Source organism: Malania oleifera, chromosome 12, assembly GCF_029873635.1.
Source record: "Malania oleifera isolate guangnan ecotype guangnan chromosome 12, ASM2987363v1, whole genome shotgun sequence".
In the NCBI taxonomy this organism is placed as follows: Eukaryota; Viridiplantae; Streptophyta; class Magnoliopsida; order Santalales; family Ximeniaceae; genus Malania; species Malania oleifera.
The window spans coordinates 79,730,726-79,757,113 of NC_080428.1; the positions used below are offsets into that span (position 1 = coordinate 79,730,726).

The 26,388-nt window shown below is 37.3% G+C and overlaps 1 protein-coding gene across 1 annotated transcript; it reads left to right on the plus strand.

Moving 5' to 3' along the window:
- Positions 1-2,046: 2,046 nt before the first annotated feature.
- On the plus strand, positions 2,047-26,231 carry LOC131144277 (coilin). The gene is made up of 13 exons (XM_058092823.1): positions 2,047-2,400; positions 2,734-2,798; positions 2,908-3,183; positions 3,713-3,913; positions 4,789-4,858; positions 5,352-5,429; positions 5,614-5,794; positions 21,760-21,791; positions 23,377-23,580; positions 23,852-23,923; positions 24,349-24,498; positions 25,411-25,693; positions 25,802-26,231. The coding sequence occupies exons 1-13, from the start codon at positions 2,203-2,205 to the stop codon at positions 25,981-25,983; spliced, it is 1,992 nt and encodes a 663-aa protein (XP_057948806.1). The 5' UTR covers positions 2,047-2,202; the 3' UTR covers positions 25,984-26,231.
- The last annotated feature ends 157 nt before the right edge of the window (positions 26,232-26,388 follow it).

A 26,388-nucleotide genomic window follows, 5' to 3' on the forward strand; every position in this document is an offset into this window, starting at 1 on the left:
GGAGATTGATGACTACCACGGTTCCTCAAATAATGTTAATATATACAATTACACATGTATTATTGGCATAAGAGCATAGACATAGATACCTTATTTTATAAAGAGAGATTTAAGGCATTTAGTGCTGCTTTGTATACATAATCTATGGTATTCACAACTTTGGACTTAAAAAAGAAAAAACAAATTTTTTTATTGGAAAAACATATCTAGCACTGCACTAGGGATGCAAACCCCTAGCTAGACACTTAAAAACAATCCAAATTTTAGTCCTAGATGAAGGCCCGACTGATTCTAGGCTTTAATTAGGAGTGACAAAATGGGTTAATGAGTTGGGTTCGGATGGATGATAAGCGGTTCGGGATTAAACGGGTTCAGATTTGGATTGACTGTTTATTAACGGGTGATTGTTATGTAAACTAAAATCCGTCCATTTAATAAACAGGTCACCCATTTAAAAAATGTAATTTATTTATTTAAAATATTTTTAAGTTTTTCATATAAAATAATTTTTTTTTTTAAAAATCCACTCCTTCATTTTATTTTTAAATGAGTCATAAACGGGTCGGGTTCGAGTTGACCTGTTTATAAACGAGTCAGTTTGTATTAAATTCAGACCCGATTTAAACAGATAGATCACATGCCATTCTTCGGGCGTTGACCCATTTTGTCACCCCTAACCTTAACTATACATTTTTCATTTTGAGTTTAAAGCACCCTACAATTTTGTTGTATAAGTACAAACTATTGCTTGCAACATAAATGTTCATTCAAAATTGACATGACAAGACTATGAGCAGAATAACATTGCGTTAATATGAGGAAAGACTTTCTTTTCTAACAAAAAAAATATCCAAATAATTTAGAAGGTTGAAATAAAAATAAATAAGAATTATAACTTAACATTTAAACTCAAAGGCTAACTTTTCTTATATCCTCTTGCAAAAAAAAAGTAAGTCTTTGCAATTAGCCAAATAAGTTACGATCTTTTCGTGATGTATTTCAAAATTACCTAAATCTTATCTTCTTTCTCAATTGAGGAACACAAATTTTTAACATCCAACTTAAGGCCAATATACTCAAGTTTTAGTTAAAATCAAAAAATTAATAATATATTAAATTAATAATTCATTATTAGAACTTATTACTAAATTTACTGGGTAATTCGCTCTTTGATTTTTATTTGTCTTTTTAATTACATAAGTTTCACTAAGATTCACCATCTCCTTACTCGTTAAGGCTGTTTTTGAACCATGTTATCGATTTACAAAAAAAATTCAGTTGGATAGAGCAACCTATATGTTTTCAATTATCAAAACTTTCAAATTTGTTTTATTACATCTGGCAACATTTCCAACTGAGGAACATTTCCTTGTGATGAAAAAAAGGATATTGATACACTTTATTGGTTGTGTGACCTTATTGTAAAAATAAAAAGCATAGTACAAAATTTTGGGTTTGTTTAGTTATGAAAAATATTTTTTATTTTTAGAAAATTTATATAAAAAAATTAGCTAGTTTTTCATCTTTACAACATTTGCATAAAATAAATGAACAATAATAAATAGTTTTTGCATTCATTTTTTGTTTATAATTTTTTAAATTATTACAAAAAATGATCTTATTTTTTATTTTTTTAAATTTATATATACATATTAGAAAACATGTTTTTATTATTTTTCTAATTTCTAATTCTTACTTTAGATATAGGAGCATGGAATTCAAAATTTGGATTTTAATTTGTGTGAATATGTGTAGAGTTTCTTCTAAATGCACACAAATTTAAATTCAAACCCTAAAATTCATGATTTTAGATATTAGCTCACACAAAATTTAAATAAATTAAAAATAAGTTATTTTTTTTTTGTAATTATTTTGAAATCTAAAAATTTAAAATAATTTTTTTACACATTTAAACAAACTCTTTATTTTTTTATTTTTTAATACATATATTGAAAAAATTTAAAATAAATTAAAATTTTTATAATATTTTTTAAAAATAAAAATTAGGCCTTAATGATCAATGTATTTAGTCAATAATTCCATACCATATTTGCATTTTGGCCAATATTACCACTTTAATTTATGAGAAGTTTTGGAATAGTAGAATGGTTTCCGGTGCTTGGGTTACTCCATCGCTCCCTGTCTGGCATCAAGGGTTTAAGAGAGCCGAAAAGCTAACTGCCTCTCTCTCTCTCTCTGTGGATGATGGAGGACGCAGTGAGGCTTCGAGTGGTGTTCGAGGATCGTCATATGCTGAGCAAGTCGCAGAAGCTGGGGGGACTGAAGCGAAGCTGGTTTCTCCTTCAATCCCAACACTATGACACCATTTCCGATTTCGCTTCCCACCTTCTTCACGTTTTTGACCTCCATGACTCTTGCCCTAATGGCCTCCTCCTCTCTGTAATTCCCTCCTCCGCATGCCTTAGTTTCACTGTTATAGTTTCTGAAAGCAAATTTTGTGATGTAAATTGTTCTTCGGCGCATTTGTAACTTCAACACACGTTCTATATTTTTTTGGTAGTTAATGTCGATTCAGTTATAGTTATCCTTCGCGTACTTAGTAGTGCTCAGGTAGTATGTGAGTGTTAAAGTTTTCCCTAGGAGTTACAATATTATGAGTCAGGACCAAGTTGGTGCTAGGACTGCTCTGTCATCTTAGTTTTAGTTTGATGTGGATGCATTGTGGAAAATTGGATTGAGTACAATAAAACATCTTTTTCTTTTTCTTCGCAGATGGACGGCTTTATTTTCCCACCTTTTGAGTCGACTTGTATACTAAAAGATAAAGATGTTGTCTGGTTAGCTTCGATGGGCAATTTCTTATAAATATTAGTTTTCTATGTCATTCCCTTTGATGCTTTTATATGGACACTGCTATCGTTTAAACTTCATACAAAATTTTATCAGTGTGAAAAGGAAGCGGGGCACATTGTCTGATATTAGCAAGACAGCTCATGGGTCTAGCTCTTTTGAGGAAGATGAAATTGTGGAGAAGCAACCTGTGCTTACTGACACGAAGCTTCTAGCGAACGAGGAGTTTGAGAAGCAGAGTGGAGGGTACCAAAGTGAACCGGATGAAGATGAATGTGAGGGTCCAGGGCAGACGTCCCCTCTGGAAAATGCATTGGTTGGAAATAGAAATTCCAAGAAAAGAAAAGCACCAAAGAAACTTGAAAGCTCAAAGTATGTATTACGTAGTGTTTCATCAGTACCACCATCTATTGATCCCTATGATACCTGAATTTTTGGAGATAACAAGAATCTATAATGTGCTAGCTAGCATCACATGTAGTTTCTGTATTTGAGTGACAGCAGTGGAAAAGGAGGCTGATTAGGAGTCCTGTTGAGATGCCTTCATTTTTTTGTCGTTTTTTTTCATATTTTTTTAACATTTGCACTTTGTTTGGATGGTCAATAGAGGGAAAAAAGAAAGAAATGAATGATAGTAGTTTCTTTTAATGAAGATGAAAGAACTGAAAAATAGTACATCATTTTTTGTTTGGATGATTAGGGAGTAAATTGAGAAAAAGGAGAGTACATTTCTCTCCTATGTTGCAGTTCTGTGAGCACTTATTAAGTAATATTTTAATTGCTTTATTTCCAATTTATACATGCATTCCTACGATACTATTTTGCATCTCTTTTTCAATTGATTGTTTAGAATTATTGTTAGTGTTGTTTGGGCTTCTTTATCACTTTTATCAATTGTTAGGAGGAAGAAAATATGTCATGTACTTCCTGAAGATGCTGGAAAGGATCTCCACATAGAGCCAATTGGTCATCATGATGAAGTCCTTCCCAGGAAGAGTCCACGAAAGACACGGAAGTCATCTATTGTAAAGGGAAAAACAGATGCAGTGAGCATACCTGAAATTGCCAGAAACAGTATTGAGTGTATGCCTAGTCTGAAGATGTAAGTTCTATAGTCTTGTTATATTCTTCATTAGGTTTGTTGAAGATTTATAATTAATTCTCTTTTACTTTAGCTGTTTTTTCTTTGAGTAATATGGGATACACTTGCTATCTGATGGTTGGTGATGTGATTCATCAAATGATTGGGCTAGTTATCCTCATGTATTTCAAGGTGTCAAACGAGTTGTCCAATTCATCTATTCCTCTTTTGATACTCATAAAAATGTCATGTCTTCATTTGTAGTTATGGCTTCTTCTTATGAAGTTGGCTTCTGGTTGGTCAAGCTTCAAAAAAAGTTATTTTTCCATCTATTGCTAGTTATATAGTATATACTGCATATCTATTATACATTCATATAATGTCACACAATAATGTACACAAACACATATAGACGTTGTATAATTGTATCTGTTTTTTTTTTCTCTTCAGGATATTGTTATGCATACTTCAAAATATACAGATCAACCTGTGCTTTTTTATCAGAACCTTTTAGATCTATACAGTGCTCTGGTTGCCTTAAAAATCTTATTTTGGAATCTATAATTTTTTAAAAATTGTTATTTTTAATTGATCCTTATTTTTGTGGCGAAATTTATATGGAAGATTCTGTCTCGAAGCTTTCTACATTTAGTTGAGAGTCGAGGAACTTACTTTTAATTTTGTAAGCAAGTTGGTGCACTTCTTCTAGATGGACATTTTGGCTTTAATAAAATGTTTTTAGTTTATTTAAATAGCTTCTCTACACTAAGAAAAATTTAGGGTGGGGGAAGCCAATCATTTCTACCATGCTCTTGCACCCCAATTTTGATTACCTAAACTCTCTCTCTTTCTCTCTCTCTCTCTCTCTTACCTGATATCCTGGCATGCCATTGTAGGTCCGGAGAGATCCAAGAAAATGCCATGCAGTGTGTGGACGTATCCAATGTAACTGATGGTATTAAAAAGGTCTGTCATGATATCCCTGTTTTAGTTATGGTGTGTTTGTAATTTACCAGATTTGATGTATGAAATTGATCTCATGACTGCTATGGAGATTTTGGACGCATCCAATGTGACGGGTGGTATAAGAATGTTATGCAGTTGCATCAACATGTTAATTAGATGTGACCTAGTAGATCAAATGAACATTGTTGTAAGTATCATGCTACTTTAGGATTATCTATATGACTAAAGAATAAGACTTGAGGTCTTACATACTTGTGTTAATGATCCATTTTTTTTATGACTAGGTTTATAAGGACATTGTAATGAATTAACTAGAACATCTTAAGTGAGTGAATAAATGTTAAATTAGGTACCACTAAATTGTTTTAGAGTTTTACATGCTCAGATATTTTCATTTGCATGTTTTCTGGCATTGTGATTCCAAATGTATCATTTCATTTTTTTCTTATCCAATTGAAGATCCATCTCATGCATGGTTAACCTATTTTGTTAGGTCCCTAGTAGAAGTGCTCGACGTAAGAAGGCCAAGAGGAAATGGTTGCGAGAACGGGCTATAGTTGAAAAGAAAGACGTTAGTTTGCCTTCAGTCCTTTTTCCCCATATTTGTTGCAGCACTTGTGTTTTCTTGTTCATAAATCATTTTTGGTATTATAGCTAATTAGCTACCAATATAAACTCAAATAAGATTTGTTTCTCATCTTCCAAGCCGTCATCTTTAGAAATAGTTATTTGATTTTAAATTTCTCAATTCACAGGTATGCCAAGGAAATGAGGATCCTAGAATTCCTATGGAACATCAACATCAGGATCAAAATAATGAAATGGAAAATGATGTTGTTGAATATCAGCATCAGGATCAAAATAGTGATGTGGAAGATGATGTTGTTCCTGTAGTGATTAGGCCGGGACATATTCGCTTTGAGCCTTTGGGGAAAGGTTTGCTGCTCTCATTGCCATGATGTTCATGTGTTTTGTTCGGACTTTTGAGTTACCTGTGTTACTTGTTATATTGGTCATTTAGCATTATTACTGTGTTATTTACTTCGAGAACCCCTCCAGGTTTTGTGAAACCAACCCCATACATAGCCGCATAATGTGCTGATCTATAACTCTTTGAAACCTCATTGCCGAAGTAACACCCATGTGCCTCTATGTGCCAGCTGAAAGTTGGCAGCTCCCATGCGTCACCAGCGCATGAGAGCTATTTCTTATCAAATGCCTTAATACCTCCATTCTCTATATTATCAAGTTCTTAATCACGTCTTTTGTTCAACAATCCAAACTTTGTTGGTTGTTCACATGTGGCACTTTGTTAATGGTTGTTTGGTACCATTAGGGTTGTATGTTAGTGTTTTGGAGCTGTGGCAGTGTTGTGCTAGTTTGTTTGCAACTTGTTCATGGTCATTCCAATTCTTCACCTTGTTCTTGGTTGTACTAGCCATTGACCTTGTTCATTGTTGGTCTTATTTGTGAGAGTTGACATGGAGTCCATGAATCTAGAAAAAGTATTTTTTCTTCATCACTATTGCAAATGACAACCCTGAAGTTGGATGGAAAGAATTATGTGCAATGGTCTAAAGCTATCAAGATATATTTGATAGGCTTAGGAAAATCAGAACAATTGTTTCAATTCAGGCCCAATGATGACAGAAGGAAAGAAATATGGATTTAGGAAGATCCATTGATTGTATCCCTGATGTGGAAGTCAAACCCAAATTGCATGGATATGCATGCATCTAGATAAATGCAAGGAGATTTGAGATTATGTAAGCTCTTATATTCCTGTAACATTACACGTTTGTACGATCTATCGTTATAGTGTTTTCAGTTACAGCAAGGAGATAGGAGAGTTACGGAGTGCTTTGCAGATATGAAGGGCATCCATGAGGAGCTTAACATCGTGCAACCCTTACCATTGATGTTTGTGAGATGCAAAAGCAGAGGGAGTAGATAACAGTTATTTGGGTCCTAGTGGATTTTAAACCCAATTTTTGAGGTAGTCTGGTCCTAGCTTCTTGGTAATGCAGAGTTGCCATTCTTTGTTGATGTTTATTCTTGCACCCTTTGTGCTTCCTCCAAGTAGTTGAGAAAATTACTTTAGTTACACAAGGTGATTTTGATTTTCCAAAAAGTAGTTGCAGAAGTTCGTGGGGTGGTTTGAGCAGAGGTGGTGGAAGGGATGGACGTGGTAGAGGCCTCCCTCACAAGTGCACTAATTGTGAATGAGGAGGTTACAATTGAGTATTATTGGGATCTTCGTGGTAAATTGCCATGCATTGCCAATGCAGCCACCAAAGAATCCGCACTTTCAAGCTCAAATAGGAAGCAACGGTGCATATCTATGTCAAGGAAAGAGATTCCAGCACTATCAAGCATCCTAATGAGCTTTTCTTCCCATTTAATCTCTTGCTTAGACAGGTAATTCTACAGCATGCTTGTCATCTAGCATTTCTTGCAGTAGTGTTATAGATTTAGCTGTTATTTTTTTTTTATCGGTAAATGATAAATTATATTGATCAAATGGAATATGTACAGAAAACTCTGGACATACACTGAGCAGGGAGACCAAAGCTCCAATTCTAAACAAAGCAAGTAACAAAAGTTACACAGAACCTGGGCATACCCAGGGGCTCAAAGCCAATCCAAATAGGAAAGCATCAAAACAAGTAATGAAAGCTCCAAGGCCAATTCAAGCAAGAAGCATCAATTCAAGGAAAAACCAACCATAACATATACAAGGAAACCTTGTAAATTCCAAAAAGAACAACCTGCCACAATTATTCATTTCTGAAAACTCCATTGCAGCAAAATTGAAACAATCCAAAACTCAGCAGCTGCATGCAGCAACTGAACATTCAGCAAACTCAAAACCTGAGACCATGCATTATTGCCTCAACTACAAGTTGCAGCTGCAAAAACCAAGAATCCTGTGCCACAGCAAACTGAAGACCCAGAATTCAGAATTCAACAAAAACCAACAATAGACAACAGAACATGGACCAAGCAGCACACTGTTTTTGTCCATGTCACCGACTCACTAGTGACCTTTTGATTTTTTCTTACACTTCCCAGTTTTAGAAATGTCTCCTTTATTCTTGCCTTTCTCTGGAACAGCATGACCACATGATTCATTTGTATGGTCCTTAACAAACAGGACACACACGACCTGCAGTGCTCACTGAATCCACTGCAGGAACCATTGCACCAAGCTGAGTAATCTTCTTAGAGCTTGACTTAGTGGGGGCCAAGGGAGCTTTACCTTTATTCTTAGTAGAAGCTGGCTAGCAGCCCTTCTCTGCAACTGAGGTCTGTTGATTTTGGGCACGACTGCAAGAAGACCCATTCAAGGTTGCATCAGCATCATTGCCCTAGTACCCAGCCTTACTAACTGGATCCTTTGAAGTGTCCACACTCACTGCCACTCTCCCAGATTGATCATCTTCCTTGCAGAGCTGAGAAATAACAAGATCAGTGACCACCTTCTTTTTCTCAACGGCCAACTCCTTTTCCTTTTTTGTTTTGCAGAAACCCTCAATATGGCCAAGGGTTTTACAGAAGGTACAAAACTTGGGAACATTCTCATATGCAACTTCCTGAGTGATCATTCTGTTATTAGGAAGCCTTACCTCGATATTATCCATGAACTCCTTAGCAACATCAATCTCTACCAACACCCTAGCGTAGGAAAGCATTTCTCTGTTGGTGGTGAGCTTATCTGCAAATACAGGCTACCCAACACAGAACATATCTTCCCTAGAGTATTCAATGTCCAGAGCTCAATTGGGAGATTAGGCAGCTGAATCCAAACTGGTAAAGTGCTCAATTGTTCATCATTAAACGGGAACATGTCCAGTAGTCTTTTGAGAAGCAAAGGCCAGCCATATGCTAAATACGACCCCCCTTGCAGCACCCGCAACATGTCATCCTCCTTACTAAACTTGAAGATAATCCAACCACTTTTATGGTTGCTCACCTCAATCTTAGCAAACCAAGACTCAACAAGAGCATTTAGAGCTGCTTTGCCAGGGAATTTACCCGCAAAGTAGCCAACTAAGTAGTGCTTCCAATTCCCCTCTGGATCATCGACGTCCTCTTCTTCAACTTGAGCAACCTTACCATTAGGTACAAAGCAAGGAACCGCACCACAGCTCTGTTGGTGCCTATTTTTGGCAAAGAGATCCACCAACGAAACCTTCTTATTTCCTTTCATGAAGAACTTTTGCTCCCCTTCTTTTGTGGCATTTTGACAAACACCTGGAATACTAGCATTTTTTGTGTCCTTTGCTGCATTAAAACGAGCCCCTGCAGTGCCCTTTGCAGCAGTTGAGGCAGAACCCTTTGTAGCATTCTGTCAAACACCTGAAGCGCACCCTTCAGGAACAGCTTCTTTTGCAGCACCTTCAGGTGCACCTCCTTCGGATTCACAATCTGCATCAACAGTATCTTTTGTTCCAAGAATTTCCGAAGCATCAGAATCATCTTCCTCTTCGTACTCCCCATCAGTTCCTTCTTCCCCAGAATCATTTGAATCTGATTCACCATCTTCTTCATCATCAGATTCTTCCTCCGATGACTCACATCCAACCTCCTGCATTTGAACCTGGGGTTCACGGTTAGGTTGGGATTTTTCAGAACAACCTGTATATTCAAAGTTGTCTACAGTAGAATGTGCAGCAGACGACTCACATTCACCTTTCTCCTTCCCCATAGCTTTATGTAATTCCAGATCCGAGACGATTTGGGGTTTTTTTTGAACATCTTTAAGCCTCGCCACCTCCTCGCGAATCTGTGGCAAACTCTTCTTGACCCAAACACGTCGATTGCCCCCTTGATTCACGATGAACTTCTGTCCATCTTCACATTCATCCTCAGATTCTCGCAATGGTGAGAATTGATTTGCAGCGGCGGTGAGTCTCGCTACCTCTGTTGGAATTTGCTGCCTGTTCTTCCTTGCCCATTGACCTCGAAATCCTCCATTTTTCTCAATGAAATCCAGGGCCTCTTCATGTTCTCTAGCTAATTGAAATGGTGAGGTGTAGTTAATGCCCTTGTAGGCAGATTTACGCCCCAAGGCCGAACAAATCAAGCATTCAATGTGAGGTTAAATACATGGACGGGCTTCCCTCCTAGAGAGGGAAGAGAGCTTCTCTCTCTAACCCATCCATGACTTTTCTCATTAGATTTAGCTGTTATTGATCATATGACAAGCGTATCTGATAGCTTACCTTGTGTAGCCTTGTAGATGGGTCTCATTAAGGGATAAGAACAGTAAATCCCCTTCATTTTTTTGTCTTTCTTTTGTTTTGTTTATTCCCAAGTTTTCCTTAAATCCTTAGCAAGAGTACAAAATCTATGAATTGTTGAGCATTTAGTAATATTCTTTCCTTATTCAGTTGTCATTCAAGATTTGAAGATGAGGAAGAAGATTGGCGGAGACATGAGGTGGGTGGACTTTGCTTATTTGAGTTGCTATCTTCTTAGTCATCCTTCATTAGACAAGTTAAAAAACTAGTTCCTATTTCGAGTTTTGTGTCTATTCTTCAGTGTGAGTCTTGTTTGTTGGGAAAGCATCATTGTGTTCCATTTGCTTCCTGAGTCAAATGGGCAATAAACCCTCTCATGTTTGTTCGTTCTAATGTTTGGGGTCCTAGTCGGATTTTGTCAAAGTTAGGTTTCAAATATTTTATCTTCCATTGATAATTGTTCAAGGATGACTTGGCTATATTCAATGAAGGATCATTGCAAGTTATTTCATATCTTTTGTGCCTTTCGTTTTTGTTAAGATTTGGTTAAAATGAGTGACCTAACTTGAAGATAGGTCTCTTCCTTTAGTTATAATACAAATTAAATGCATGACAATAATACCCTTACTAACTCTCACTAATTAACATACAACACAATTATAATACTAAAAAACATAAATAACCTATAACACTCCCTTTTAGGTTGGAGCATAAATGTCATATGCCCGTAGCTTGTTACAAATGAATTTAACACGAGCACCCTCCAACACTTTCGTAAACAAATTAGCAAGCTGCATATCTGACTTCACATAAGTGGTAGTAATGAGCTTCTGCACAAGTTCCTCCTTAACAAAGTTGCAATTAATTTCAATGTGCTTTTTTTGCTCATCAAAGATTAGGTTGGAGGCAATATGAAGAGCAACTTGATTGTCACACATCAACTTCATAGGCTGAGAATGAGAAATACCTAATTCTTCCTACATGTTCTTCAACCAAATGAGTTCATAAGCAATGTGAGCCATAGCTCTATATTTTGATTAAGCACTTAACCTTGCTACCACAGTTTGTTTCTTACTCTTCCAAGAAACCAAATTACCACCAACTGGGGGTGGCAAAACGGGTCGAAATCCGAAGGGTGATTTGTGACCCACCTGTTTATAAATGGGTCAACCTGAACTCGACCCATTTATTAAACTGTTAGGCGGGTTTGGGTCGGGTACCCACCGGGTGACCCGTTTAACTTATTATATATATACAATGAAATGAAACCATAGGTCCCTACTCATCTGGAGTGGCCATCTCCCAAATCCTTGATTCTCCCTCACGCATGACCTCACTAGTCATGGCCTCACGCACGACCTTATAGCCACAGGTGACTAGGCGAGAAGTGGCGCTACGGAAATCGGCACTAGTAGAAGTCTCACTTCCTGCTACGGCCTATGGTGCTACCCAGACGGTGTCACGGCAGACACCCATATTAGATCTCATTCTCATTTCTCACCTACGTAGGTCGCAGGCACGCAACCGTCACCCATTGGCCCGTCGCAGTAGTGACAGTAACCGCCCAGGGCCCCCACGCGGCCACACCACTCTTCACGCGGCCACCCCACGCAGCCACGTCTGATCTGAAATCTCCCAATTCTCAATTCTCACCCAGTAGGGTAGTATGATTTGGGCATAAGTGATTTCCATAGCGTCTGCTTTTTCCAATGATTGGGGGGTGTCACCGCCATCCCTGCCTTTGGACTCCTCTTTTGTCTATCTTTTCCTTCAAAACAAACGTGTTGTATCGATCAATTTCGAAAAGAAGCAAATGGTTTTTGTTTTGTTGCACGCGAGAGAGAGAGAGGGGTATATGAAAAGAGGCATTCACGTGATCAAGGCAAGTGGCACAGGAAGTACCCAATAAAGTGCTTGATTGTGTAGAGCCTGGTTCTCTTTTTGTTTTTGATGTTATCAACTATATCAAGTGCTTGTTTTTTCGGCTTAGAGACTTTTTCAATTTTCAAGAACATGGCTGCCTTTGTTGCAGGGGCTAAACCTATCCAGCCACTTTTTTTTGGCTATGAGCTGCATCCATTGCTTTCTCTGCACTGCAATTTTCTACTCCATAGCGAGACCTTTCAATAAATATATATATGATATATCCCACTCCATATATCTATTCATCTCTCATCCTCTCCTTTCTCCTTAGGGAGTTGTTGTGATGTACCCTATGTTTTGATTGCTAGAATTTTAAGTTAATGAAGGTGTGTGTTTTTTTTTAATGTTATAAAATGTTTAAAATTTTTTAAAATAAATAAATTTTATTTTTTAAACAGAAGACTCGTTTATGACCCGTTTATTAAACGGGCGGGTTGGGGTTTACATAGTAGCGACCTGTTAATAAATAGGTCAACTCAAATTTGAACCCGCTTAACCTCGAACCGTTTACGACCTACCCGAACTTGGCTTGTGAACCCGTTTTGCCACCCCTACCACTAACCAAGATATAGTACCCAGTTGTGGATCTCTGGTCGGAAGGCGATCTAGTCCAATTTGCATCTGTATATCTATTGATATAAGTGTGACCTTGATCACGATACAAAAGACCTCTCTCTGGTGCACCTTTGAGATATCACAAGATGCGAATTATTGCGTCCCAATGACTTGTCTTCAGAGAATCTTCTAATTGACTTGCAACACTTGTTGCAAAAGATATATCCGGCTGAGTGACTATGAGATAATTCAACTTTTCCAATGAGTCTCTAAAATTGTCAAGGATTAGGTAGCAAATCACTCATATCCGACAGTAACTTGCTGTTAGGATCCATGGGTGTATCAACCGATTTAGATCCCAACAATCCAATTTCATCCAATAGATTAGGAACATACTTCTTTTGTGACAAAACAGTTCCAATACGAGATCTAGATACTTCTATACCCAAGAAGTATTTCAATGGGTCCCAAATCTTTGGGTTGAAACTTAGATTGCAAAAAAAGTTTGAGACTCTAAATATCTTTATTATCATCACTTGTAATAACAATATCATCCATATAAACAATTAGAAGGACAACCCGATGAAGTATGACGATAAAACATTGGAATGATTTATAGTGCACCATCGAAGACCAAACTCAAGTACTACAGCCCTAAAATGACCAATCCATACTCTGGGAGACTATTTTAAACCATATAGAGCCTCCTTGAGCCGACACACTAAGCTTGACTTCCCCTAAGCAACAAACCCAAGTGGTTGCTCCATATAAACCTCCTCTTCAAGGTCACCATACAAGAAGACATTTTTCACATCTAATTGATGCAGAGGACAACGACAAGTAGTAGCCAAGGAGATGAACAAACATACTGATGTAAGTTTGGCAACTGGAGAAAAAGTATCAAAATAATCCCTTAGCAATAAGACGGGCCTTTAGATGAGCCACAGAACCATTAGGATTGACTTTCATAGTGTAAACCTAGCAACAACTAACCATAGACTTGTCAGGGGGAAGAGGTTCCAAGTCCCAAGTATCATTGTCATGTAAAACATTCATCTTTTCGACCATTGCATCCCTCCACCTAGAATGGGTTAAGGTTTCCAAAATAGATTTAGGAAGGGTAGTAGATGATAAAGCAAAATAATAATAGGAGGGTGATAAGGAGTCATAACAAACATACATAGTTGGAAATTGGAAATGGGGTGTTGTGTACTTGTGTGCTTACTTTTCAAACAGCAATAGGATCAACATCACGGGAAGTATGATCATCAAACGAGGAGACCAAAGGCGTGGTAGTAGAAGCTAGAGGGGACTTTCTTCCTTGGAGTCGCCATCATGTATACACTTGCAAATTAGGATGATCAAGATGATGAGAAGGGCTCGAACTACATGGAGACTCAAATGGTTGGTTGGGCAAGGACAACGTAGAATCTGGAAGAATAGGCAAAGGAAGAGACTCATTGAGCTCAGAAGCACTCAATGATTGGGTGTGGTAATGTGTAGACTCAAAGAAGGTAACTTAGGAGGAAACAAAGAAGCGATGCGGCGCAAGAGTATAACAACGATATCCCTTTTGAGTATATGAGTAGCCTAGAAAGACACATTTTATAGTACAAGGATCCAACTTATCCACCCCAGGAATTAGTTGATGAACAAAGGACACACACCAAAATATACGAGGAGGAAGGGAAAATAAAGGTGAATTAGGAAAGGGAATGGAGTAGGGAATTTTACCACTAAGAATAGAGGATGGCATTATGTTGATCAGATAACAAGCAGTAAGTACAAAATCATTCCAAAACACTTAAGGTACATGCATTTGATAAATTAAGATGCAAGTGATTTCAAGAAGATGTCTATTTTTCCTCTCCGCAGCCCAATTTTATTGAGTGTGGGCACAGGATGATTGATGAACAATACCAAAGTGAGTCATATAAGTACTGAATTGTGTACTAAAATACTCTTTATCGTTATCACTTCGAAATATTCGAACTAGCAAAACAAATTGAGTCTTTATTTAAGAACAAAAGACATAAAATACATTAAATAACTCAGAACGATCTTTTATTAAATATAACCAAGTCATTCTTGAATAATCATCCACAAAAGGTTACAAAGTACCGAAAACCCAACTTGGACATAATCCGACTAGGACTCCAAGCATCAAAATGAACTAACATAAGAGGGCTTGCAACTCGTTTATTGACTCGGGAAGCTAAAGGAACGTGATGGTGCTTTCCCAACTGACAAGACTCACAATAGAGACTAGACACTGAACTCAACCTAGGAACAAGACATTTTAACTTTTCCAATGAAGAATGACCAAGGTGACAATGAATTTGGAAATGTGTGGCAGTAGCAGTGTGGGTGATAGAAGGAGATAGCGGCTCAAAGTGATAAAGTCCACCAGCTTCACCCCTAACGCAATTGTCTTCCTCATCATCAAATCTTGAACAACCACAGAATCAAGGAAGAATATCACTGAACAATTTATGGATTTAGTAATTTTGCTAACTAACATAAGATTGAAAGGAAATTTGGAATACTCTTCCTCTGAGAAGGAGACAGTATGTTGCCCCCCACTCGGCCATAAGGATGAGGAGTCGGTGGTGGCTGCATTGGCTGCCCCCAATTTCCAAGGTGTGAAGTTAGTGGTGGCTCCATTGGCAACATGTGAAGGTCTAATTTGAAGATCCCAACACTACTCAATAGCATGATTACTCTATCTACAAGGAGTGCACTTGTGAGGAGTACCTCTACCTCATCCGTCTCTACTATTACGACCACTCAAACCACCTTGAAAACTTTTGTGGTTGTTTGGTAGAGAACTAGAATCACCTTGTGTAGCAAAGGCTATCCTCTTAGAGCTAGATGCAAGAGCAAGAGAATGCATGCTAAAGGAAGCATGAAAGACACGAGAATAAACATCAACAAATGATGGCCACTCGACACTACTAAGGATTTGGGACCGGACTGCCTCAAGCTTGGGTGTCGAGCCTGTTAGAACATGAGAAACTGGCATCTACTCCCTCTGCTTCTGCATCTCATGAACTCAGCAGTTATAGGTTGCACAACCTTAAGCTCCCATGAATATGCTTCATCTCTCCAAAATAATCTGCAATATTCCTATCTCCTTGTTGTAACTTAAAGTACTCCTAGGATAAGTCATACATACATGTAATGTTACTAGAGTCTAGAAGTTTGACATAATCCCAAATCTCCTTGCATGTATCTAGATGCATACACATCTGTGCAATTTATGACTCCATCGAATTCCATAAGAGGAAAACAACAAGGCATCTTCTTGTGCCCACCCATCTTTTCTCTTCTCATCAGAAGGATCAGATTGGAGCAAGTGGTCAGATTTCCCTAATCCTGCTAAATAAATCCAAACAGGTTTAGATCATTGAACATAGTTCTTTCCATCCAACTTTTGAGTCGTTATTTGTGGCGGCGATGTAGGAAACAAATATTTGGGATTTATAGATTCCATTTGAACACTCAAAAATCGGAAACCACACCAAAACAAGAAACTGCCATGGCTCCTAAAAAACTCACAAAGAAACCTTCACAAACCCTTAACAGAGATTAATGGAATACCGTGAGTGCATGGTCAAAAAAGGTTGAATTTTTTAGCAAAAAACAGGCCCAACAACTTGATAATATAGTTTAGAGAAGGAATCAAAACATGGCATAGGAAAAAGAAAAAAAGTGGCCAAAACTTTACTCATGCGCCAATGCATGGGATTGGATCTATTGGCATTTGTCCGGCATCTGGGGGCACGTGGGGGCTCCTCGTGCGATGGGGTTTTGTGAGGTCAAGCTTTGGGGGATTTTGTTTATGGGTGTATGGTTGGTTTTGTGAAATGATGTGGTGTGGAGGTGGATCTGGGAAGGACAGCCGCAGGAATGGTGTTTTTCGACAACGGCTGAGAGGAATAGTGTTTAGGTTGGATCACACTTTGATACCATGTTAAGATTTGATTAAAATGAATGATCTAGCTTGAAGATGGGTCTCTCCCTCTATTTATAATACAATTTAAATGCATTTTAATGATAATGATACCCTGACTAACTCTCACTAATTAACATACTGAAGGATTTTTTAGAAGAAGAATAACCATTCTTATTCAATTTCAAGAGACACAATTACAAGATAAATAGTAAAGGAAGACCACCAAAATAGGAAGGCCACAAAATCAGCAAATCTAATTAGCAGATCTCTAGGCTTGAAAACAGGAAACTGAAACTACTAGAATCTGAAATAGTAATTTTAGATTTTATTCAAAAAATAAGAATTTCCTAATTTATTCCCTAGAAATCTGACGCCCCCCCTCAAGTTGGAGCGTAGATATCTATCATGGCCAACTTTCTGAAGAGCTCAAAACTAGGTTTGAAAAGTCCTTTGGTGAAGATATCGACTATTTGTTGAGTAGCAGGAACAAAATGCATGCAAACAACTCCAATATCAATCTTCTCTTTTATGAAGTGTTTGTCAATCGCCACATGCTTCATGCGATCATGTTGTACTGGATTTTGAGCTATGCTTATGGCAGCTTTGTTGTCACAATACAACTTCATTGGCATGTTAATCGGCATCTGCAGCTCTTTAAGTATTCTCTTCAGCCATAGCATCTCACAAACTCCATTAGCCATAGCCCTATATTTTGCCTCGACACTGCTCCTTGCAACCACATTCTGTTTCTTGTTTCGCCATGTGACCATATTTCCCCAGACATAACTATAGTATCCCAACGTGGATCTCCTGTCAATAACTGTGCTTGTCCAATCAACATTAGTGTATGCCTTTATGTTCTACTATGTAGTCTTCTGGAAGATTAAACCCTTGCCTGGTGTACTTTTCAAGTATTTGAGAATCCGATAAATTGCTTCAAGATGTTTCTCATACAGTGAATGCATAAAATGGCTTACCAAATTCACAACAAAAGCAATATCGGGCCGTGTATGTGATAAGTGAATTAACTTTCGCACCAACTTTTGATAGTGAGTTGTATTCACTGGATCACCTTCCTTGTCATCTCCAAGTTTCTGATTGGGATCTATTGGAGTGTCTGTTAGCCTACAAATCCCAGTCTCCTTAAGGAGGTCAAGGACATACTTCCGCTGGGAGACAACAATCCCTTTCTTCGACCGAGCAACCTCCATTCCAAGGAAATACCTCAAAGATCCTAAGTCCCTGATCGCAAATGTTGATGAGAGGGAAGTCTTCAATCAGTTCATCTCAAGTACGTCATCTCTAGTGAGAATTATTTCGTATACATACACAATCAGTATCGCTATCTTCCCATCCTGTGAATGTCTTATAAACATCGTATGATCGCCTTGCCCTCGAGTGTACCCCTGACTTTTAACAAACGGAGTGAATATCTCAAACTAGGCTCTTGGTGACTGTTTTAACCCATATAAGGACTTCTTCACACACCTTTGTGCCAAACTTTTCACCAAATCCTGGAGGTGCATCCATGTACACTTCTTCCCCCAAGTATCCATTAAGAAATGCATTTTTTACGTGCAATTGTTGCATAGGCCAGTCACGATTAGCTGCAAGTGATAAAAGAACTCTTACAAAGTTTAGCTTTGTGGCTGGGGCGAATGTCTCCAAGTAATCAATGCCATAGATCTAAGTGAATCCCTTGGCAACCAATCGAGCTTTATACCGTTCTAGAGAACCATCAAATTTATACTTGATTGTAAACACCCATTTGCTCCCTACAATTGTCTTTCCTCTTAGTAGATCAACTAAGTCCCACGTGCCATTTTTTTCAAGAGCTTTCATCTCCTTAAAGACAGCCTCCTTCCACTCAAGAACTTTCAAAGCATCTTGCACAGTATTAGGAATCTCTATACAAGACAATTGTGAGGTAAAAGCAAGAAAAACTGGTAAGAGATTTTCATATGACACTTAATTGGACAATGGATGTTGGGTGTAAGACCTCACACTCTTCTGGACAGCAATGGGAAGTTCAGAATCATCGAACTTAGGATTGGAACCGGACTTGGGTTCAGAACTAGGGGACTCAGAACTCGAAGATGAAATGGACTGAACATGAGGTAAAGGCTCGGTGAGGACATTACCCAGAGGGTTTACGGATTCTGGATAGTGTGAAGGATTGGAAGACCCTTTCTTTCGAGTTGTCCTCTGTCGCGAGTAGACAATGTGAAATAGTACCAACGATGTGGTGTTTTTTTATGTTTCTCCTTTGTTAGTCATTATAGGATCATAATTATCATTAGATGGCATTGTAGGATGAACTGCCTTTTCAGTATCTAAAAAACTCGACTCACTTTCTCCTGGTGTAATAAAACTTGGGTTTTCAGGTTGAATAATCAAAGTTGGAGAAGGATCATTTTGCAAGTCTTCAGTTTGGAAAAAATCATGAAACACAACCGAATCTTTGTTTTGGTCCCCCCTTGAAGATGAGGCGTAAAATAGGGATGTTATTCAAAGAATGTAACATCCATGGTAACAAACATTTTTGTGGAAATGGGTTAAAAACATTTATACCCCTTTTGAGTGGGAGCATAATCAACAAACACACATTTTGTGGCTCGGGGTTCAAGTTTTCCTTGATTATGACTATGAATATGAACAAAAGCGGTACGACCAAATATCTTTAGTGGTAAAGAAGAAGACAGCCAATTTGTTGGATAAAACTTATGAAAAACATCAAAAGGTGTTTCAAAGCTTAAAACCTTATTAGACGTTCTATTTATGAGATATGTAGCAGTAAGAACGGCTTCGTCCCAAAGATATTTAGGTACCTGATTGGTAAAAAGCAATACCCGAGCTACAATCAATAAGTGTTTGTTTTTTCTTTCAGCCAAACCATTTTGTTGCGGAGTGTCGACACAAGAGCTTTGATGAACAATTCCTTTTTCAAGAAAAAATTGGCTCAAAATGTTTTTGAAATATTCTCAACCATTATCACTCCGCAATATTTGAATATTTTTTTTTGAAATTGTGTTTGTACAATGGTGTAAAAAATTTTGAAATCCTTTATCAAATAAACCCAACTTAATCTTGTGCGATCATCAATAAAGGTCACAAACCATTTTTTGCCAAAATACGTAGATGTTCTACATGGGCCCCAGATATCACTCTAAATCACAGTAAATGGTGTAGTTGGTTTGTAGGGTTGGGTGGAAAAGGATGCACAATGATGTTTAGCAAATTGACAGACTTCACATTGAAAAGAAGATGGACTTTTATTCTGAAATAAATTGGGAAACAAGTATTTTAAATATTGAAAACTAGGATGGCCTAACCTATAATGCCATAACATGATATCATTATCTTTGAAAACAGAAACAGAATTTAAGCAAGTACTTTGCATTGTCTACTCGAGTTAGGTCCATCGTCAAAATAGTAGAGTCCATCTTTTTCCTTAGCACTGCCAATCATTCTCCCTGTGGTCAATTCCTGAAACTCACAATAAGAAGAGTAGAAATTAGCTTGACATTGATGATCAAAGGTAATTTTACTGATGGACAACAAATTGCAAGACAAATTTGGAGCGTGGAGCACATCATGGAGAGTTAACAACGAAGTGAGTTTGATAGTTCCCATCCCGAAAATTACCGAGAGTGAACCATCTTCAATTTTGACCATTTTATTGCCTGCACACGGACCATAGGATGAGAACAATTTGGAGCAACCAGTCATATGATCAGTTGCGCCAGAATCAATTATCCAAGAATGAACAAAATTAGGAATAACACCTAAAAACGCAGTAGCAAAAGAGTTACCCTTCTGTACCAAAGAACAAGACGGAGTTAAGGACAGTTCTAGAGATTGAAACAATTTGTACAGGTGCTCTAAGTGCTCCTTGGTAAAAGGGACTGCATCCGAGTTGGTAGAAGGCTCCTGAGTCTCTTCAGCAGTGGCTTGGTAGGCGTGACTGTCATGTTTGGATTTTGGCTTCCAATTTGTTGGTTTACCATGAAGCTTCCAACATGTCTCCTTCGTATGCCATTGTTTTTTGCAATGATCGCACCATGGTTTCTTACGCCCATTGAGTTTTGTAACCGCGAGATAAAGGGCTGAATTCTGGCAATAGTAATCAGCAGATACAGACTTGGGAGGAATAGTGGGATTGGGCGGAATGGTTTCGGAAATACCGAAAGAGCCGATAGGATTTCTTTGGGCGCCGGTCATCCGTCATCGGAAGAAAGAAAAAAATAGAAAAAGAGCACGAGGCTTTGATACCATGAAGGATTTTTTAGAATAAGAATAACCATTCTTATTGAATTTCAAGAGACACGATTACAAGATAAATAGTAGAGGAAGACCACCAAATTAGGGAGGCCACAAAATCTTTAAATCAAATCACCACAAAATCAGCAGATCTCTAGGCTAGAAAACAGGAAACTGAAACTACTAGAATCTGAAATAGTAATTTCAGATTTTATTCAAAAAATAGAATTTCCTAATTTATTCCCTAGAAATTTGACTCATACTAAGACACTTAATAATAATAATACCAAAAGACATAAGTAACCTTAACAGTTTTGAAATAAAGAATCAATTTGATGTGCTTGTTTAAATACTTAGTAGTGATTTGCTTGGTAGTTTGGTACTTATGGACAGTGGAATAAACATCAGGGCGGCGTTTGTTCATTATCCTGGAAATTTGTGAAATTGATTTTCTGTTTTTATCTATCTTGTATTTAATTTTAAACATACGTATTGATATAGGCAAAATTATCATACGATGTTATAGTTTGGACACAATTTTCATGATGATTTTTTATGCAATCTACTAAATAATAATTTTAGAATTTTATCTAGAATAAAATTGCTTTTCAATTTTCATGTAGCATGCAACTTCATTTTTTTTTTCCTTGAGGGAAGTGTGAGCCAATGCTAGTGTTCTTCCTCTGCTCAGATTTTGTGGAGTTTGCAGGTCCAAAAACTTGTTATATCATTTTCCATTACAATGACTGCATTGAAAAAATTAGTTTCAGTATCTTGAGAATGTTATTTGAGGGTCTTTTTATTTTGCTTTGTTTTGGAGTTGAGGGACTTGGGGTTGTTTTTTAAACTGTATATATCTGGGATCCAAAATCAGCAGTTAAACTTTACATGTTTAGAATTGGAAAATATGTGTATGCTCCTTTATTGCAGAGGCTCTGACATATGACTTGTTCTGGTGGATGCAGAGCAGGTTGCCCAGCAAAATCAAGTTCCAGCGGTATGTTGGATATGATTTTACTGTCTCAAGTTCTTTTGTCTGTAATAGTTCTCCCCTTTCATGTATTAAGTTATTAACTGTTTTTCTGAATTTGAATTCATACTTTGATCGAATTGTTGAAGGTCCAGCTATCTTGTGACTTCTTGATGGTTTTCAACAGAGTTGCCTCTGGGGGCTGCCTTTCATGTTTCTTTTTCCTCTTTCTGACTGATTTATGACCACATTGTGGACAGCTCAAAAGGATGTCCTGACAAGAGCCATTGCTTCTGAATTCATGACCATAGCGCCCCTTCTTAACTATATTCCCTTTAGTGGATAAATCATAAATATATAAAATTTACAACATAACATTTGCATTAATCTTCACACAGTCATCTTTTTAAGTTGCTGATACTCTATTGCTCTGTATCTCTGATCCTCCTCTGGAGCAAAGCTTGTGAAGATATTAGTTTCTTGTTAAAAGATTTTTTCAAATTATCATTTTCATGTAAGGCCTCTGGTTTTACAGATACATAAAAAGCTTGGGTTTGAGTGAACGTGTGTACTTTATATGTGCCCACCATTTATATTTTAAATTTTATGTCCTATTTCAATTCTAAAAATAATTGGTTCAAATGGTTTTAGCTATCGCATGAAAACCTGTATAATTCTTGTATAAAACTATAAATTTTATAAATCATTTATTACATTCATAAATATGTGTAGTCAAGCACAAATATGCACAGAAGATAATTTGTAGCATTGCAGCCTCATTGGCGTTCACCATTTACACACCTATTATTTTTCCCGGGCTCTTCTATATTTCATGCGTTAGCAATTTGAGGATTGATAAGACCAAATTCCATGCAATCTGAATATGTATAATATCATGGACTTTGCTTTTAATTTGAAGACTGAAAAGAGTATTATATATAGGTATCTAATATTCCAAAGTACATGCATCAGTTAGATAGGGTCATTTTGTTGATGCACTTTTTCACCAGCATGACTGTACAAGAAGCTTAGAAGCATGAAGTGTAGATGTGTTGGTTTGGCAAACTCACCTGACTGACCAGACTTGGTCAGTATGAAAATATTTCTGCTTTCCCCTCCTGAGTCCAAGATGGTGTGGGAGCCTAAGAGTCTAGTGCACAGGGTGTTACTTTTGGCTGGTCAATTATTTAAAAAACAGTTTTATTTAAGAAATTTTAAATATCACACATGTGCAAGCACACACAAAATTATATTCATATTTTTATATATTTATGTAAAAGTAGAGCTTGATGGAGTTACTTACGGAATTTAGAACTCAAAATTCTATCACTGGCCTCACTGGGCTGACTCTGGATTTTAATTGCTGACCGAAATAGCTGGTGGAGTTGGATAGGGTTTTGATTAAGTGAGTCAGGAGCACCTGTATAGTCAATCATGTGTGGAGGATGTCATAGTCCTGACAATGATCAATTGCCATTCGTTAATTTTGGTCATATGCAACTATAATATCTTAGGTCATTCTTTTTTAATTTCCTGTTGTTGGAGTTTGCAATATATCCTTCTATTTCATCTCATTTCATTTTTTGTCAAATCATCTTGAGTTATGCTTCAGGAAACCTTTTGCTGGAATGGAATCACCAGCAAGAAAAAGGGTCAGAAATGGGGCAGAGAGAAGTTCTCATCATGTGGAAGGAATGGTTATGCAGATTTCGGCCAAGAGCATCCAGATGTGCTGGCCTATGAAGAAGAGACACCAATACGTGATCCCAGCATCGTAGATTTTGATAAGCTTCCCCCCCTGGTTTCCATGCCTAAGGTGGGTAGGTTGTTTGTTTGGTTGGTTGGTCAGTTTTCTTAATTTTTTAATAATGTTCTTGATGTTTTCGTTTGCCTGCCTTTATATATTTTTATTTTTTGTTGCAATTAGCTCTTATGTAGAGCATTTTACTAGATAGTTTCTACTGTACTGTCATATAATACTTGCTTACTTCTTTTCGAGTAATATATTATGAAAAGTTTTGATGAGAGACTTCCCTCCAATTTTGTTTGGAACTAGTGGGCCTTTAATGTATTTAATTGCATTTCAGGAAGGTGATATTCTGGCATATCGTCTGATAGAGCTGTCATCATCCTGGACCCCTGAGCTTTCTTCCTTCCGGGTAATACTTTATGTTTGGTTTGCAGAATCTTGGTTCCTAAGAATAGGGTGGCTATATTAGAAGAATTTAATAGTGAGCACAAAAAAATTGTGTTAGTATCATAAAGCAAGTAATTATACATTTTTTTAAAAATGAATTCATAAAATAAAATAAAATAAAAATTGGTAGGAATAACTATTTGCAAATTTCACCATGTAAATGTCTATTCTTTTCCTATTCGTTGGATGAACGTACACTTTTACATGAGTGACTTATTTCTAAATTATTACACCCCTACGCAATTTTCATTACATTCTCACTGTATTCCATCCTATTCCTAAGAATAGGTATTCCATGAACCAAACATAACCTTTGTTTTCTTTTTAATGATTATGGGATTCACAGTTTGCTGCTTGTATTCCACTAAACATTTTCTGTTTCTGTAGGTTGGAGAGGTATCGTCCTATGACACAGACTGCAATAAGATCATACTGCTACCAGTCCCAGAATATCCTATTGTTTCTGAGAACTTAGATGAAGATGGATCTGCACTGCCTCCAGATACCTCCCTTTACAGGGAAGATGGAACATTGGAGGTACTGTGCACATATTATGCTTGCACACACAAATGATTTTTTTCTTTTAAAAAAAAAATGCCAGCAGGTGAATGTATTTGAGTTCACATGAATCAGATGGCGCCCTCATTTCTTGTTTTTTTTTTTTAATTATTCTATATGTTGCAATGTGGTCCGGTCATTAAAATGAAATGGTCATTGACCTGATTTGAGGAGGCTAGTCCAAGCTCCAATCGGGGTTCAAATGGTTTATTAAACCACTTGCAAGAAACTACATTGAAAATTATAACTTCCCTAGAATCCATACACTCTTAGAAGCATGTGTCCTTGATCATATACTGTGTTGTGGTGTGCTTTGTTCAATTTATCTGACTTTCTTGTATTTCAAACTGTTTCAATGTGTTTTCAATTGAAGAAACACCTAAAGTTAAAATTCAAAATGGTATGCTTGGTTAATAGAACAATGGATGCGATGATGGTCTTGTGTAGGAAGAAATTAGCATATGTGAAACGAGTAATGCTGAGCAAATGGTATGCTTGGTTGATGAAACAATGGATGTGATGACGGTATTAAGATTCCAAACCTGTCATTGTTAAAATGGACTTAATACTTATCTGCAGCTCACATCATTTAAATCCATTTTCTCCTTGGTGTTTCTATGTTGAATGCAATTTTAAAGCTTTTACATGCAAAATGTAGAATGGATTATCTTGTTTAATGCTTGGATGTATTGGTTTTGATTACTTTTATGGGTTAAGCTGGCTTTGAACCCATACCCTAATCAGATGTTTGGTGAATGGTAATGAACTAGAATGGAATTAATCTCCTTTAATTTTGCATGTTTTTAGTGACATTCCACTTTTTCTCCATCCCAGAAACTTTTTCAGATAGATTTTTAACTGATGGTGCTGCTGATTGTAAATCTTTTTCAGATAGACTTTAGATCCCTTGTTGATATTCGAATTGTCAACTCGCATCCTGTAAAAGCAGTTGCTGGAAAAGTCAATGGAGCTACTGCAGGCAACCAAGAAGCTGCATCAGGTGCTGCACCCAGTGTTGAAAACAAAGAAACGCATACTCCTAGTACAGGTACATACATTAGTAGTTCTTTTAGAGTTGCTGATAAAGTCAATGGAGCTCCTGTGGGAAATCAAGAAGCTACATCAGATGTCACACCCAAAGTTGACAATAAAGAAACCTGTACTCCTTGTACAGGTATACACAATTGCGCGTTTCAATGCTTTGATGTAGTTCAAATGGACTGCCAACATCAGATCAAAACTAGTTGGATGAGATCTAACCATGCATATTCTCTGCTTACAGAAAATGGAGAAGCAAGTACTTGGGATGAAATCAGCGAGGCTTTAAGGGAAAAGAAGGCACAGCTTTCTCAGGGAGATGGACATAAGGAGAGTTCAGGAAGGCGCCCCGGGTCATACAGAGCATTGAGAAGCAGCGCACTAGGCCCAACAATGGCACTTTTGAGAGCAAAAAATGACTTGTAATGACTGCTTGAACTAGCACGAGGGCACTTCCCGTTAATGGCTTCCTTCAGTGTTCCATATCCCCTAATGTGTTCCATGGTTTAACCTTGGATCCGAAATTTAATCTTCAGAGCAAATTGCCACTTTGGGATGAGCTTATTTAAAAGATAGCCTTTGAAAGTTACCTTCCATGCCAAAAAGGTTTTTGAAAAAACTGTTTGTAAGTTAATATTGACAAGATGAAACAAGATGTTGATCATTTGCCTTCCCAATGTTGTCAGCGTAATAAGAAAACGTACCAGACCTTATTCTAGTCCCAAGAATTTGGCCTCATTATGATTGTGAATCCTAAAATGCTGTCGATTGCATTTGGGAGCAAAGCTGCCATCAATATCAGTAACGTTTAACATCAGAATCAAACTGTTC

Excerpts from the sequence above, each read along its gene's own strand:
- LOC131144277 (XM_058092823.1), top strand. The coding sequence starts at position 2,203 with ATGATGGAGGACGCAGTGAGGCTTCGAGTGGTGTTCGAGGATCGTCAT. Across the intron at positions 2,799-2,907 it reads AAAGATAAAGATGTTGTCTG|TGTGAAAAGGAAGCGGGGCA; the intron begins GTTAGCTTCGAT and ends AAATTTTATCAG. Across the intron at positions 3,184-3,712 it reads AAGAAACTTGAAAGCTCAAA|GAGGAAGAAAATATGTCATG; the intron begins GTATGTATTACG and ends ATCAATTGTTAG.